This window comes from Staurois parvus, unplaced genomic scaffold, assembly GCF_062004578.1.
Source record: "Staurois parvus isolate SC_StPar_1 unplaced genomic scaffold, SC_StPar_1.0 ptg002937l, whole genome shotgun sequence".
Taxonomy (NCBI): Eukaryota; Metazoa; Chordata; class Amphibia; order Anura; family Ranidae; genus Staurois; species Staurois parvus.
In genome coordinates this window covers 194,602-210,540 of record NW_028320733.1, presented here as the reverse complement: position 1 = coordinate 210,540, position 15,939 = coordinate 194,602, and the positions used below count along the sequence as shown (strand labels likewise).

General features: G+C 43.1%; 1 protein-coding gene across 1 annotated transcript in view; it reads right to left on the bottom strand.

The window, feature by feature from the left end:
- Positions 1-501: 501 nt before the first annotated feature.
- The window catches only part of FSTL1 (follistatin like 1), a 104,913-nt gene continuing 89,475 nt past the window's right edge, over positions 502-15,939 (bottom strand). The window contains exons 10-11 of the mRNA XM_089666958.1: positions 8,394-8,455; positions 502-3,694 (exon numbers count right to left, since the gene is read on the bottom strand). Coding sequence (XP_089523084.1) covers positions 3,650-3,694; positions 8,394-8,455 — 107 coding nt within the window. The 3' untranslated portion in view covers positions 502-3,649. The remainder of the gene's footprint in view (positions 3,695-8,393; positions 8,456-15,939) is intronic.

Here is a 15,939-nt window from a genome sequence, read left to right as displayed (position 1 = left end):
TGGGGTGCCCAAACTTTCCATCCCCACTGTACATAGAACAACCTACCTGCCGAGTTCCTTCAAGAACTGTGTGCAAGTCTACCGAGAAGTAGGCAAAGGGTGGTCACACCAAATATTGATTGGATTTGGATTTCTCTTCTGTTCATTTACGTTCCATTTTGTTAATTGATAAAAAATAAACTATTAACACTTCTACTTCTGAAAGCATTCTTCATTTACAGCATTTCTCACAACTGCTTGTAACTTTTGTACAGTACTGTATATATACACAATATATATTTTATTTGTATTTTTACCAAGTGGTCAGTCGAGTTTGCCCCCTTTTTTTTTTCTTTTAAATTATACATTTTTTTCATTTTTTTTCTTGTTTTTATTTTTTACTATTTTTTGTTAACTTCTTTGTCTGAAGACAGATCTATTTTTGTCCCAAGTTATTGGAAGCCATGTACTGTTGACTGACTGCGAAAGCCAGGATTGGATCAATAACAACAGCCGCCGCTATAGTTTTTAAGATTTTATTTGGTTGTTGTAGAATAAAAAAAAATACAAATATAAAAACAAATATGGGGTGACTTATATGCAAAAATGAAAAATAACAAAATAAAAAAATGAACAGCGTCTGGAGCATGGAGCTTTGGCAGTTCTCAGAGCAGAGGCATCGCAAAGAGTTAATACTGAGTGACGGACAACCATGTAATGCTTCTAGACATCCTCGGGGGTGGGGCCTCAGCATGAAGCTTTGTGTCGTATGCTCATTGGATGTGATTTACAAAGAGGGATTCAAGCACCAACATACAGCAACCAATCAGATGCTTTTAGAAAACCAGTGCAAGGAAAAACAGCGGTGCTACTACTCGGCAACCAATCAGAATCCCTCATCCGGTTTCAACAGCAGCTGGAATCTGATTGGTTGTTGTGATGTCGGGGCCTATTTCTACTCGAGCCTTAAAGCCGACCCCCAACCTAATGTTACAGCTGTGTTTAATTACACAAATCTCTGTTTTAACTTTATCTAGAAAAAAAAATGTAGGATTTAAAATCGGGGAATCATCAATATCAGGGGCAGGGAAACCATTAAAGGGGCAGAATCCATTAAAGGGGGGTTCATCAATTTCAGGGGCAAAGAATCCATTAAAGGGGGGTTCATCAATTTCAGGGGCAAAGAATCCATTAAAGGGGGGTTCATCAATTTGAGGGGCACAGAATCCATTAAAGGGGGGTTCATCAATTTCAGGGGCAAAGAATCCATTAAAGGGGGGTTCATCAATTTCAGGGGCAAAGAATTCATTAAAGGGGGGTTCATCAATTTCAGGGGCACAGAATCCATTAAAGGGGGGTTCATCAATTCCAGGGGCACAGAATCCATTAAAGGGGGGGTTCATCAATTTCAGGGGCACAGAATCCATTAAAGGGGGGTTCATCAATTTCAGGGGCAAAGAATCCATTACAGGGGGCTTCATCAATTTGAGGGGCACAGAATCCATTAAAGGGGGGTTCATCAATTCCAGGGGCACAGAATCCATTAAAGAGGGGTTCATCAATTTCAGGGGCAAAGAATCCATTAAAGGGGCAGTGCTATAACACCCCAAATTCCAAGAAGCCCACCTATAAGTGTTGCCTTTTTATCAATCATGCTGTGCAGAAGCATTATCAGGGTTTCTGTTTTTCCTTCCTCTAGGACAGGGGTCTCCAAACTTTTTATTAGAAGGGCCACATTGTATATTTTACAAATATTCATGAACTGAAAAAAAATCCCATCTGAGTCCCCACCCCCTACATCATGGTCATCATCAGAGTACCCCCTTACATCCCAGCAGAGATTCCTTATATCCAGGTCCCCCCATACATCAGGGACCACTTACTTCAGGGTCCCCATCAGAGCCCCTCTTTACATCAGGATTCCAGTCAGGGTCCCCCTTTACATCAGGATTCCAATCAGGGTCACCCTTTACATCAGAGTCCTCGTTACATACTGGGGGGGGGGGGGGATTGAAGTGAAGACTGCATGCTGCCTCACGTATCATAATCATAAATCTGTGCACATTAAGGACATACCACTGACTCTAGCTGATGACCAGATAAAATCTTGCAGCGGGCCAGATGTGGCCCACGGGCCGTAGTTTGGAGACCCTTGCTCTAGAATGATCCCCTCCCCATATTGCACTTTCTGAAAATAGATCTTTATGGGTCTGAGCCTTTCCCAGCCTCCCAACACTGGAACTGATCAATTATGGGCCGCCTTCACTAAAATAGAACGATCCCTATCTTCCATACGGACCAGTATTTTTAGCAATGAGAGCAAGAAATAAAGACCGCTATGGAAAATGTGTCACGGCTTTGTGAACTGACCCCTGATTTCAATTCAAAGGTGGTGTAAACTGCCGACCAGAGGATTCTGGTGCCATCTGTATGCAGAGAAGGTGTCTAGAGCAGCTTCATAAACCACACAAAAACATTCAGAATTAGTCAAATCAGCTAAATATCAACTTTCATCCTGGTAGCGTTGCCCCGTCTCCTCCCGCCAGTGTCTCTGAGGGCCCCTCTGTTGGGTCTGCGTATGTCCCATGTCCTGACACCAGAGGGAGTGTATAGCAAATAAGACACTACAACTACAATATCACACCTAAATACTAATAACAGACAATACAGTAGGGACCAACTCGGACTTTTGTGTCCCAGAAATCATAGCACCTAAGATGGGGGAATCAATAATGATGGGGTGGGACCAGGTCAATGGACCTTTCTGGGGAAGTCAAAAGAGTGACATCTTGTTCACTTCTTTGGCATGTTGGGTGTACTCTCTGAGAAAATGGGGATCACTTTGAAACAAAGTAGCACACTGGAAATTCAAGACCTAAGCAACCAATCAGATGACAACAACCTACAGTAGGAAAGCTCTGATTGGTCATTGTTGGACATTCTCTACTCTACTGTGCTACACATAATGGATGTTTCCACTCTCTGAAGGGCACCCCAACACCGTACAAAGCATCTAAACCCCAAAAAAGGCAGGATCAGGATGACTCAGGGCACATCCCAAAAAAATCTGCTCATTGAGGGACTTAATTACCATTGACCTAAACCTACCAGAGCCTTGCTTGGCACCTCTCTTGGTAACCACTATGCCTGTAAACATTTTCACTTCCTTTTTCCGTGGCACTCTTGGGTTTATTCAGATTGAGGCTGGCAGGGGAACTCACAATCTTCATGTAGTGAGATAATACAGTAAGGAAATAAATGGGGATGGCAATAAGGCACTCAGCAATAGCAGAAGAAAAGAATTGCTCTACAATGGATAGTACCCCCTGCAAGCAAAGCAAAGGCAATGGCCGCCATGCTGCCGGTTTAATGGATTACGGCCCATGTTCACCCGCTGATGGCATGATTTAGGCCGAGTGCCTTATTGCCTCCCAGATCAAGGGGGAAAAGCGTGGGTAAGCGGTCTCAAGAGGCGTGGAATGGTGATTGGATAGTTTTTGGCGGGGGCTCTGATGCAGAAGCCCACTCCCCTCGTTTTTGCACCTATGCCCTACAAAGATTGATTTGTCATCAACAGCTAAAATCAGATTCTCCTGCCCGTCCCTATAGACTAAGTAATGGAGAGGTGGGCGGCACGGAGCCCTGCCAGCGCAGGGGATCTGCAGTCTCTTCAGATGTCTTTGCTGCTGGCTTGCTTGGATTTCTCAATCGTCTCCTGCGAAGACAAGACACAATTGGTTGGTAAAAAATTTATTTTACAAAACAGCAAGAGAGCCTCTGTCAGTGGGCTTTTGTTTGCGTCCAATGGGTTGTACACTTCTATACAGTGAGGAACAAAAGTATTTGAACCCCCTGCGGTTCTGCAAGTTCTCCCACTTAGAAATCATGGAGGGACTTAAATTCACATTGTAGGACATTCCCACTCTGAGGACAGAATTCAGGAGATCACATTGTATGATTTGTAAAGAATGTATTTGTCTCGCACGGCTGAACAGAAGTATTTGAACCCCTGAGAAGATCCGTGTTAATATTTGGTACAGAAGCCTTTGTCTGCATTTACAGAGGTCAGACGTTTCCTGTAGTCCTTGGCCAGGTTTGCACTGCAACAGGGATTTTGGCCGACTCCTCCACACCGATCTCCTCTAGATCTGTCAGGTTTCGGGGCTGTCGCTGAGCAACACGAAGTTTCAGCTCCCTCCAAAGATGTTCTATTGGATTTAGGTGTGGAGACTGGCTAGGCCACTCCAGAACCTTGATATGCTTCTTACGGAGCCACTCCTTGGTTCTCCTGGCTGTGTGCTTCGGGTCGTTGTCATGTTGGAAGACCCAGCCACGACCCATCTTCAATGCTCTGACTGAGGGAAGGAGGTTGTTGCTCAAAACCTCACAATAAATGGCCCCATTCATCCTCTCCTTAATACAGTGCAGTCGTCCTGTCCCCTTCGCAGAAAAGCACCCCCAAAGCATGATGTTACCACACCCATGCTTCACAGTAGGGATGGTGTTCTTGGGATGCAACTCATCCTTCTTTTTCCTCCAAACACGACAAGTGAAGTTTAGACCAAAAAGTTCTACTTTGGTCTCCTCTGACCACATGACTTTCTCCCATGCCTCCTCTGCATCATCCAGATGGTCATTGGCAACCTTCAGACGGGCCTGGACATGTGATGACTGGAGCAGGGGAACCTTCAGACGGGCCTGGACATGTGATGACTTGAGCAGGGGAACCTTCCGTGCAATGCATGATTGGAAACCATGACGGCGTAGTGTTCTACCGACAGTGACCTTTGAAACTGTGGTCCCAGCTCTCTTCATGTCATTGACCAGCTCCTCCCTTGTAGTTCTGGGCTGATTCCTCACCTTTCTTCTCATCAGTGATACCCCACGAGGTGAGATCTTGCATGGAGCCCCAGTCCGAGGGAGACCGACTGTCGTCTTTAGCCTCTTCCATTTTCTAACAATTGCTCCAACAGTTGATCTATTTTCACCAAGCTGCTTGGCAATTGCCCCGTAGCTCTTTCCAGCCTTGTGGAGGTCCACGATTTTGTCTCTGGTGTCTTTTGACAGCTCTTTGGTCTTGCCCATGGTAGTAGTTGGTGTCTGACTGACTGCGGGGTGGACAGGTGTCTTTAAAGAGCTCAGACAGGTGCTACTAAGTTAGATTAATGAGTGGAGTAGAGGTGCACTTTATAAAGGCGCAGTAACAGGTCTTTGGGAGGCAGAATTCTTGCGGTTTCTTAGGTGTTCAAATACTTCTGTTCAGCCGTGCAAGACAAATACATTCTTTACAAATCATACAATGTGATTTCCTGAATTTTTTAAATTCTGTCCTCAGAGTGGGAATGTCCTACAATGTGAATGTCAGACCCTCCATGATTTCTAAGTAGGAGAACTTGCAAAATCGCAGGGGGTTCAAATACTTCTGTTCCTCACTGTACAAGTCCATGCTTGGAGCAAGTCAGATACAAGTCAGAAGGTCAACTGCAGGTGATATGCACCTGTCAATGAATTCTGAAGGATCTCAGAAGTGTGTCAAACTGATATCGCCAACGCAAAGCCCAAAGATCACCACATACAGGGCCCAAAGCAGATTGTGCCATATTTACTGCATTCCATGGAACAATGCAAGGATCCATACGTTTTAAATAGCAATTAAATGTGTGAAAGAAAAAAAGTGTCATATTTCACATGACTGTCATATGCCTTTAAGAGTTCTCTATATTTTGTCTCTGCTCCTCCCTTTCCTCCGGTTTAGTTCATGCTGTATAGATAGCCCCACCCCTTTTCCCAGAAATGCATTTCAGCTTCAAGCCTCATGTCATGAAGCAGATCACATTATGATCTTTTGACCTATCTGATGTTCATTGTTGTAAGATTCTCTCAGTTTATGGAATAAACTTCACAAGATCTACAAGGTGTCATCTGGATCGAGTCACTGCCTGTGTTATTCAACTAAGATTGGAGTTATCGCTATCTCACCACAACTGTAAGTTACAGAGATCACACTTTTAATGCTTAGACTGGAGAGACAGAACAAAAAGATTCTGTTCAAAATTAATGAATCGCGTGAACAAATATACATCCGCAGTACAACGTGCAAATTAATGCCTATAAGTGATATCATAGACGATCCATGTAAGGAACAATCCAAATGTTCAAAGTCCACGTGAATGACAGCTTCAACAAACACTTTGTGAAAAAGGACGTGCGTTTCTTGAGTGCAATAGTAATAGTATTGATCTCCTTTTCATCCAATAAATCACCAACGTGAACGAACCACCATATGTGGAGGCTTACCAGATAAGAAGACCCCTTGTTATAGGGGGTCTAATAAGACTCTATATAGATGTAACTCCGTCCGATCCACTATGTGGTAACCGGGACCCAGATTCCACTTAGGTCAGTAAGCCATTCTCATAGCAGAACCAAGACAGCTTCCAAGATGGCGGACAGTGCGATGACGTCAGAGAGAGGCTCCGCCATCTTGGAAGCTGTATTTGAATGCTGATATTCCTTCTATGTTTTGCAAGCAGAATTTTACTTGCGCAGTAAAGGCACATTAGTTTTTACTGCACTAGGAGAGGCAAGTTTTATTCTACATGACACGGTCTTGGTTCTGCTATGAGAATGGCTTACTGATCCAAGTGGAATCTGGGTCCCGGTTACAACATAGAGGTTCGGACGGCGTTACATCTATATAGAGCTTTATTAGACCTCCTATAACAAGGGGTCTTCTTATCTGTGACTGCAATGTGCCCCTGTGCGCCCCCTAGACTGCAAGTGCACCCTGTATTTCCAAGAGAGCCCCTATGCATCCCATGTCATCTAGTGTCTCCCACTGCACCCCTGTGTACCCCCATGACTCTAGAGCACCCCTGTGCCTCCAAGAACACCCCTGTGTCTTTGATTGAGACCCTGTGCACCCCATGTCATCTAGTGACTCCCACTGCACCCCTGTGTACCCCCCATGACTCCAGTGCACCCCTGTGCCTCCAAGAACACCCCTGTGTCTTTGATTGAGACCATGTGCACCCCATGTCATCTAGTGACTCTCATCGTGCCCCTATGCACCCGCCATGACTCCAGCATGCTCCTGTGTCTACGACCGAATGGCTCAGCATTCAAGGACCAACTTTCTATGCTTTACCTGGGGCCCCCTGCTGCTTTACAGTACCTTACCTTTATCCCTATGTCTCTTGTGCCTCCTTCCATCCTCTGGATAGTTTGGGGTCATCAAGTGTGCCCCTGTGACTCCAGGGCATCCCCATGACTCCAGTTTTCTCCTGTGTTCCCTAGACTCCAAGTGTGCCTTTGTGTACCCACTAGACTCCAAGTTTGACCCCATATCTCCAAGTGAGCCCCTGTCTGCCCCATGCCATCTAGTGACTCTCACTGTGCCCCTGCATACCCTCTGTGACTCCAGTGCACCCCCTAGACTCCAAGTGCATCCCCGTGTTTCCAAATGTGCCCCATGTCACCTAGAGATTCTCACTGTGCCCCTATAAAACCCCCATGATTCCAGTGTACCCCTGTGTCTCCAAGTGTGTCCCTGTGCACCCCTTAGACTCCAAGCGCATCTCCATGTTTTCAAATGTGCCCCATGTCACCTAGAGATTCTCACTGTGCCCCTATACAACCCCCATGATTCCAGTGTGCCCCAGTGTCTCCAAGTGTGCCCCTGTGAGCCCCTTAGACTCCAAGCGCATCTCCATGTTTTCAAATGTGCCCCATGTCATCTAGAGATTCTCACTGTGTCCCTTTGCAACCCTCATGATTCCAGTGTACCCCTGTGCCTCCAAGTGTGCCCCTGTGCACCCCTTAGACTCCCAAGTGCACACCCATGTTTCTCAGCATGCCCCATGTCATCTAGAGATTCTCACTGTGCCCCTATGCAACCCCCATGATTCCAGTGCGCCCCTGTGTCTCCAAGTGTGTCCCTGTGCACCCGTTAGACTCCAAGTGCACACCCATGTTTCCAAGCACGCCACATGTCATCTAGAGATTCCCACTGTGCCCCTATGCAACCCCCATGATTCAAGTGCGCCCCTGTGTCTCCAAGTGTGCCCCTGTGAGCCTCCTAGACATCAAGTCTAAAGTCAAAAGTACATTTCAGGTACCAAGCAAGAGGCGGACAATTCATTTTCTTCCTAACGTAGCCATAGTCTGAGAAGAAAAGCCTGTCCCCTGCCAGCAGCAGCAGAGAAGGACTCTTACTTCATGTTTGGAAGCAGCGGTCTCATTGTAGAGATCTACTACACCCCCCTCTGAGTCAAAACTAGAGTTCGTCAATCAACAGGGAGTGTGAGTTTTGCTGATTGCAGAGCTATAGCTAACAGTAAGGAGTGCATGCTCTTGAGCTTAGTGACATGATCCGATTGTAGTGATGCTGGAATTGGTGGGAGTTTCTCGCTTACCTGGTGCTTTCTAAGTTCATCCACATATCGGCTCATATCTCCCTCTGGGTGGCCATCTTTGTCTGCAAGGAGATAATGATTAATCACTGACAGAATATTGTGTGCAATGTACCTGCAATTCATAAATGACCTTCCATCTGCTGAAAGTAAAAGTTTACAGCTGACCTCCAGCCTACAGATCCTCTATAGAGAATGCAATGTATACAGATCCTCTACAGAGAATACAATGTATACAGATCCTCTATAGAGGATACAATGTATACAGATCCTCTATATATAGAATACAATGTATACAGATCCTCTACAGAGAATACAATGTATACAGATCGTCTACAGAGAATACAATGTATACAGATCCTCTATATATAGAATACAATGTATACAGATCCTCTATATATAGAATACAATGTATACAGATCCTCTATATATAGAATACAATGTATACAGATCCTCTATATATAGAATACAATGTATACAGATCCTCTATATATAGAATACAATGTATACAGATCCTCTATATATAGAATACAATGTATACAGATCCTCTATATATAGAATACAATGTATACAGATCCTCTATATATAGAATACAATGTATACAGATCCTCTATATATATAGAATACAATGTATACAGATCCTCTACAGAGAATACAATGTATACAGATCCTCTACAGAGAATACAATGTATACAGATCCTCTACAGAGAATACAATGTATACAGATCCTCTACAGAGAATACAATGTATACAGATCCTCTACAGAGAATACAATGTATACAGATCCTCTATAGAGAATACAATGTATACAGATCCTCTATAGAGAATACAATGTATACAGATCCTCTATAGAAAATACAATGTATACAGATCCTCTACAGAGAATACAATTAGAGATGAGCGAAGAAATGAAAAATTCGATTCGGCTGATTCGGCGAATTCCAGTGTGAAATTCGATTCGATGCGAATTTCTCCGCTACGAAGATGACTTATTTAAAGGGTTTCTAGGCTTCAGAGAGCCTTTAAATTAGTGCAGAACACTGTACCTTTAATTTAAATGCCCTTGGAGATGAGGAAGGAGAAGGAGAAGGAGAAGGATGAGAAGAAGGAGAAGGAGAAGGATGAGAAGAAGGAGAAGGAGAAGGGTGAGAAGAAGGAGAAGGATGAGAAGAAGGAGAAGGATGAGAAGAAGGAGAAGGAGAAGGATGAGAAGAAGGAGAAGGAGAAGGATGAGAAGAAGGAGAAGGATGAGAAGAAGGAGAAGGATGAGAAGAAGGAGAAGGATGAGAAGAAGGAGAATGATGAGAAGAAGGAGAAGGATGATAAGAAGAAGGCTGAGAATAAGGAGAAGGATGAGAAGAAGGAGAAGGAGAAGGATGAGAAGAAGGAGAAGGATGAGAAGAAGGAGAAGGAGAAGGATGAGAAGAAAGAGAAGGATGAGAAGGAGAAGGATGAGAAGAAGAAGGATGAGAAGAAGAAGGATGAGAAGAAGGAAAAGGATGAGAAGAAGAAGGATGAGAAGAAGGAGAAGGATGAGAAGAAGGAGAATGATGAGAAGAAGGAGAAGGATGATAAGAAGGACAAGGAAGAGAAGAAGGAGAAGGAGAAGGATGAGAAGAAGGAGAAGGATGAGAAGAAGGAGAAGGATGAGAAGAAGGAGAAGGATGAGAAGAAGGAGAAGGATGAGAAGAAGGAGAAGGAGAAGGATGAGAAGAAGGAGAAGGATGAGAAGAAGAAGGATGAGAAGAAGGATGAGAAGAAGGAGGAGAAGGATGAGAAGAAGAAGGATGAGAAGAAGGAGAAGGATGAGAAGAAGGAGAAGGAAGAGAAGAAGGAGAAGGAGAAGGATGAGAAGGAGAAGGATGAGAAGAAGGAGAAGGATGAGAAGAAGGAGAAGGAGAAGGATGAGAAGAAGGAGAAGGATGAGAAGAAGAAGGATGAGAAGAAGGATGAGAAGGATGAGAAGAAGGAGAAGGATGAGAAGAAGGAGAATGATGAGAAGAAGGAGAAGAAGGAGAAGGATGAGAAGAAGGAGAAGGATGAGAAGAAGGAGAAGGATGAGAAGAAGGAGAAGGATGAGAAGAAGGAGAAGGAGAAGGATGAGAAGAAAAAGGATGAGGAGAAGGAGAAGGATGAGAAGAAGGAGAAGGAGAAGGATGAGAAGAAGGAGAAGGATGAGAAGAAGGAGAAGGATGAGAAGAAGGAGAAGGAGAAGGATGAGAAGAAGGAGAAGGAGAAGGATGAGAAGAAGGAGAAGGAGAAGGATGAGAAGAAGGAGAAGGATGAGAAGAAGGAGAAGGATGAGAAGGAGAAGGATGAGAAGGAGAAGGATGAGAAGAAGAAGGCTGAGAATAAGGAGAAGGATGAGAAGAAGGAGAAGGATGAGAAGAAGGAGAAGGATGAGAAGAAGGAGAAGGAGAAGGATGAGAAGAAAGAGAAGGATGAGAAGGAGAAGGATGAGAAGAAGAAGGATGAGAAGAAGAAGGATGAGAAGAAGGAAAAGGATGAGAAGAAGAAGGATGAGAAGAAGAAGAAGGATGAGAAGAAGGAGAATGATGAGAAGAAGGAGAAGGATGATAAGAAGGAGAAGGAAGAGAAGAAGGAGAAGGAGAAGGATGAGAAGAAGGAGAAGGATGAGAAGAAGGAGAAGGATGAGAAGAAGGAGAAGGATGAGAAGAAGGAGAAGGATGAGAAGAAGGAGAAGGAGAAGGATGAGAAGAAAAAGGATGAGGAGAAGGAGAAGGATGAGAAGAAGGAGAAGGAGAAGGATGAGAAGAAGGAGAAGGATGAGAAGAAGGAGAAGGATGAGAAGAAGGAGAAGGATGAGAAGAAGGAGAAGGAGAAGGATGAGAAGAAGGAGAAGGAGAAGGATGAGAAGAAGGAGAAGGAGAAGGATGAGAAGAAGGAGAAGGATGAGAAGAAGGAGAAGGATGAGAAGGAGAAGGATGAGAAGGAGAAGGATGAGAAGAAGAAGGCTGAGAATAAGGAGAAGGATGAGAAGAAGGAGAAGGAGAAGGATGAGAAGAAGGAGAAGGATGAGAAGAAGGAGAAGGAGAAGGATGAGAAGAAAGAGAAGGATGAGAAGGAGAAGGATGAGAAGAAGAAGGATGAGAAGAAGAAGGATGAGAAGAAGGAAAAGGATGAGAAGAAGAAGGATGAGAAGAAGGAGAAGGATGAGAAGAAGGAGAATGATGAGAAGAAGGAGAAGGATGATAAGAAGGAGAAGGAAGAGAAGAAGGAGAAGGAGAAGGATGAGAAGAAGGAGAAGGATGAGAAGAAGGAGAAGGATGAGAAGAAGGAGAAGGATGAGAAGAAGGAGAAGGATGAGAAGAAGGAGAAGGAGAAGGATGAGAAGAAGGAGAAGGATGAGAAGAAGAAGGATGAGAAGAAGGATGAGAAGAAGGAGGAGAAGGATGAGAAGAAGAAGGATGAGAAGAAGGAGAAGGATGAGAAGAAGGAGAAGGAAGAGAAGAAGGAGAAGGAGAAGGATGAGAAGGAGAAGGATGAGAAGAAGGAGAAGGATGAGAAGAAGGAGAAGGATGAGAAGAAGGAGAAGGAGAAGGATGAGAAGAAGGAGAAGGATGAGAAGAAGAAGGATGAGAAGAAGGATGAGAAGGATGAGAAGAAGGAGAAGGATGAGAAGAAGGAGAATGATGAGAAGAAGGAGAAGAAGGAGAAGGATGAGAAGAAGGAGAAGGATGAGAAGAAGGAGAAGGATGAGAAGAAGGAGAAGGATGAGAAGAAGGAGAAGGAGAAGGATGAGAAGAAAAAGGATGAGGAGAAGGAGAAGGATGAGAAGAAGGAGAAGGATGAGAAGGAGAAGGAGAAGGATGAGAAGAAGGAGAAGGAGAAGGATGAGAAGAAGGAGAAGGATGAGAAGAAGGAGAAGGATGAGAAGGAGAAGGAGAAGGAGAAGGATGAGAAGGAGAAGGATGAGAAGAAGGAGAAGGAGAAGGATGAGAAGAAGGAGAAGGAGAAGGATGAGAAGAAGGAGAAGGATGAGAAGAAGGATGAGCAGAAGGAGAAGGATGAGAAGAAGGAGAAGGATGAGAAGAAGGAGAAGGATGAGAAGAAGGATGAGAAGAAGGATGAGAAGAAGGAGAAGGATGAGAAGAAGGACAGTTCTGTGACAGTTTCTGTCTATTTCTGACAGTTCTGGGACATTCACTCCATACAGCGGTTTCAACCGCTGTATGGAGGGAATGTCATAGAACTGTCAGAAATAGACTATTAATGACAGTTCTGGGACTGTCCTTCCATGCAGCGGTTGAAACATTGTATGTATTTGTTTCCATAAATGGATCCATTTATGGAAACAAATACATACAATGTTTCAACCGCTGCATGGAAGGACAGTCCCAGAACTGTCATTAATAGTCTATTTCTGACAGTTCCATGACATTCCCTCCATACAGCGGTTAAAACAGCTGTATGCAGTGAATGTCCCAGAACTGTCATAAATAGTCTATTTCTGATAGATCTGGGACATTCACTCCATACAGCTGTTTTAACCGCTGTATGGAGGGAATGTCATGGAACTGTCAGAAATAGACTATTAATGACAGTTCTGGGACTGTCCTTCCATGCAGCGGTTGAAACATTGTATGTATTTGTTTCCATAAATGGATCCATTTATGGAAACAAATACATACAATGTTTCAACCGCTGCATTGAAGGACAGTCCCAGAACTGTCATTAATAGTCTATTTCTGACAGTTCCATGACATTCCCTCCATACAGCGGTTAAAACAGCTGTATGCAGTGAATGTCCCAGAACTGTCATAAATAGTCTATTTCTGACAGTTCTGGGACATTCACTCCATACAGCGGTTTCCGGCAAAAAGTGTATGTGCAGAGTTCCTCTATTCTGCAGATACACTTAGAGGAGCTCTGCAGATACACTTAGAGGAGCTCTGCACATACACTTTTTTCCGGTTTGGAATTATTCTTATTTTCATCCTACTTCTTCTTCTTCTTCTTCATCCTCATCCTCATCCTCTTCTTCTTCTGAGGATGAGGATGAAGAAGAAGAAGAAGAAGAAGAAGAAGTAGGATGAAAATAAGATTAATTCCAAGCCGGCAAAAAGTGTATGTGCAGAGCTCCTCTAAGTGTATCTGCAGAGCTCCTCTAAGTGTATCTGCAGAATAGAGGAACTCTGCACATACACTTTTTGCCGGCTTGGAATTATTCTTCTTTTCATCCTACTTCTTCTTCTTCTTCTTCTTCATCCTCATCCTCAGAAGAAGAGGATGAGGATGAGGATGAGGATGAGGAAGAAGAAGAAGAATGAAAAGAAGAATAATTCCAAGCCGGCAAAAAGTGTATGTGCAGAGTTCCTCTATTTCTGACAGTTCTCTCACAGCTTCTTCACATGTACAGCGGTTGAAATATCTGTATCCTAAATGGAAACTAATAGATACAAATTGTATCTATTAGTTTCCATTTAGGATACAGATGTTTCAACCGCTGTACATGTGAAGAAGCTGTGAGAGAACTGTCAGAAATAGAGGAACTCTGCACATACACTTTTTGCCGGCTTGGAATTATTCTTCTTTTCATCCTACTTCTTCTTCTTCTTCTTCTTCTTCTTCTTCTTCTTCATCCTCATCCTCATCCTCTTCTTCTGAGGATGAAGAAGAAGAAGAAGTAGGATGAAAAGAAGAATAATTCCAAGCCGGCAAAAAGTGTATGTGCAGAGTTCCTCTATTTCTGACAGTTCTCTCACAACTTCTTCACATGTACAGTGGTTGAAACATCTGTATCCTAAATGTAAACTAATAGATACAATGTTTCAACCGCTAAACATGTGTTCCTTCTGTCAGAGAACTGTCAGAAATAGCGGAGCTCACTGCAGGGACACTTTTGCCGGCTGATCGGGAAATGTTCGATTCGCGCACCCGAAGTAGGCAAAATTTCGGTTTCGACACGAATCGAATATTTCCTGAAATTCGACTCGAATTCCGGTTCGCCTAGTTCGATTCGCTCATCTCTAAATACAATGTATACAGATTGTCTATAGAGAATGCAATGTATACAGATCCTCTATAGAGAATACAATGTATACAGATCCTCTATAGAGAATACAATGTATACAGATCCTCTATAGAAAATACAATGTATACAGATCCTCTACAGAGAATACAATGTATACAGATTGTCTATAGAGAATACAATGTATACAGATCCTCTATAGAGAATACAATGTATACAGATCCTCTATATATAGAATACAATGTATACAGATCGTCTATATATAGAATACAATGGATACAGATCCTCTATATATAGAATACAATGTATACAGATCCTCTATATATAGAATACAATGGATACAGATCCTCTACAGAGAATACAATGTATACAGATCCTCTACAGGGAATGCAATGTATACAGATCCTCTGTATATAGAATACAATGGATACAGATCCTCTGTATATAGAATACAATGTATACAGATCGTCTATATATAGAATACAATGGATACAGATCCTCTACAGAGAATACAATGTATATAGATCCTCTACAGGGAATGAAATGTATACAGATCCTCTACAGAGAATACAATGTATATAGATCCTCTACAGGGAATGAAATGTATACAGATCCTCTACAGAGAATACAATGTATACAGATCCTCTACAGGGAATGCAATGTATACAGATCCTCTACAGAGAATACAATGTATACAGATCCTCTGTATATAGAATACAATGTATACAGATCCTCTGTATATAGAATACAATGTATACAGATCATAGTTGCATAGTTACATAGTTAGTCTGGCTGAAAAAAAGACAAAAGTCAATCCAGTTCAACCATAAAAAAAAAAAAAAGTTATAATCCTACACCCACGGTTGATCCAGAGGAAGGCGAAAAAACCCAGCAAAGCATGATCTAATTTACTCCTGCAGGGAAAAATATTCCTTCCTGATCCCCCGAGAGGCAATCGGATCTTCCCTGGATCAACTTTCCCTATAAATGTTATATCCAGTTATATTCTGTGTATCCAAGAAACAATCCAGGATTTTCCTACAGCAATCCACTGAGCTGGCCACACCCAACTCTGGAGGGAGTCTATTCCACATTCTCACAGCTCTCACTGTGAAGAAACCTTTCCGTGTTTGGAGATTACATTTCTTTTCCTCCATAGGAAACCATGTTAAATGGACTGTAGTGCGTTTCTGCAAAAAGGCACTAAAACACGCATCTTTGTGAAAGGAGACTTATGTAGGGTGGCCTGCATGCAAATGTAGCTTGCCTAGAAACATGGCTCAGCATCCAATCAGTTGCTACGCTTTAGCTGAACCCTGGTTTAAATAAACTTCTCTTGCACAGTCTGAGATTTCATTGGTTGTGCATTCTGCTGTCGTACAATTCTCGATTATTCTCAATATTCACCGTACACCCCACTACCTTTCCTGTAACACACAGATATGTGAATACACAAGAAGCTACACAGCTGTGAAATTTACTACAATACAGCTGCAGGAAGTTCTATACAAATTTCATCCTACAGATGACAGGTCCTCTTTGATTGTAGACAGATTG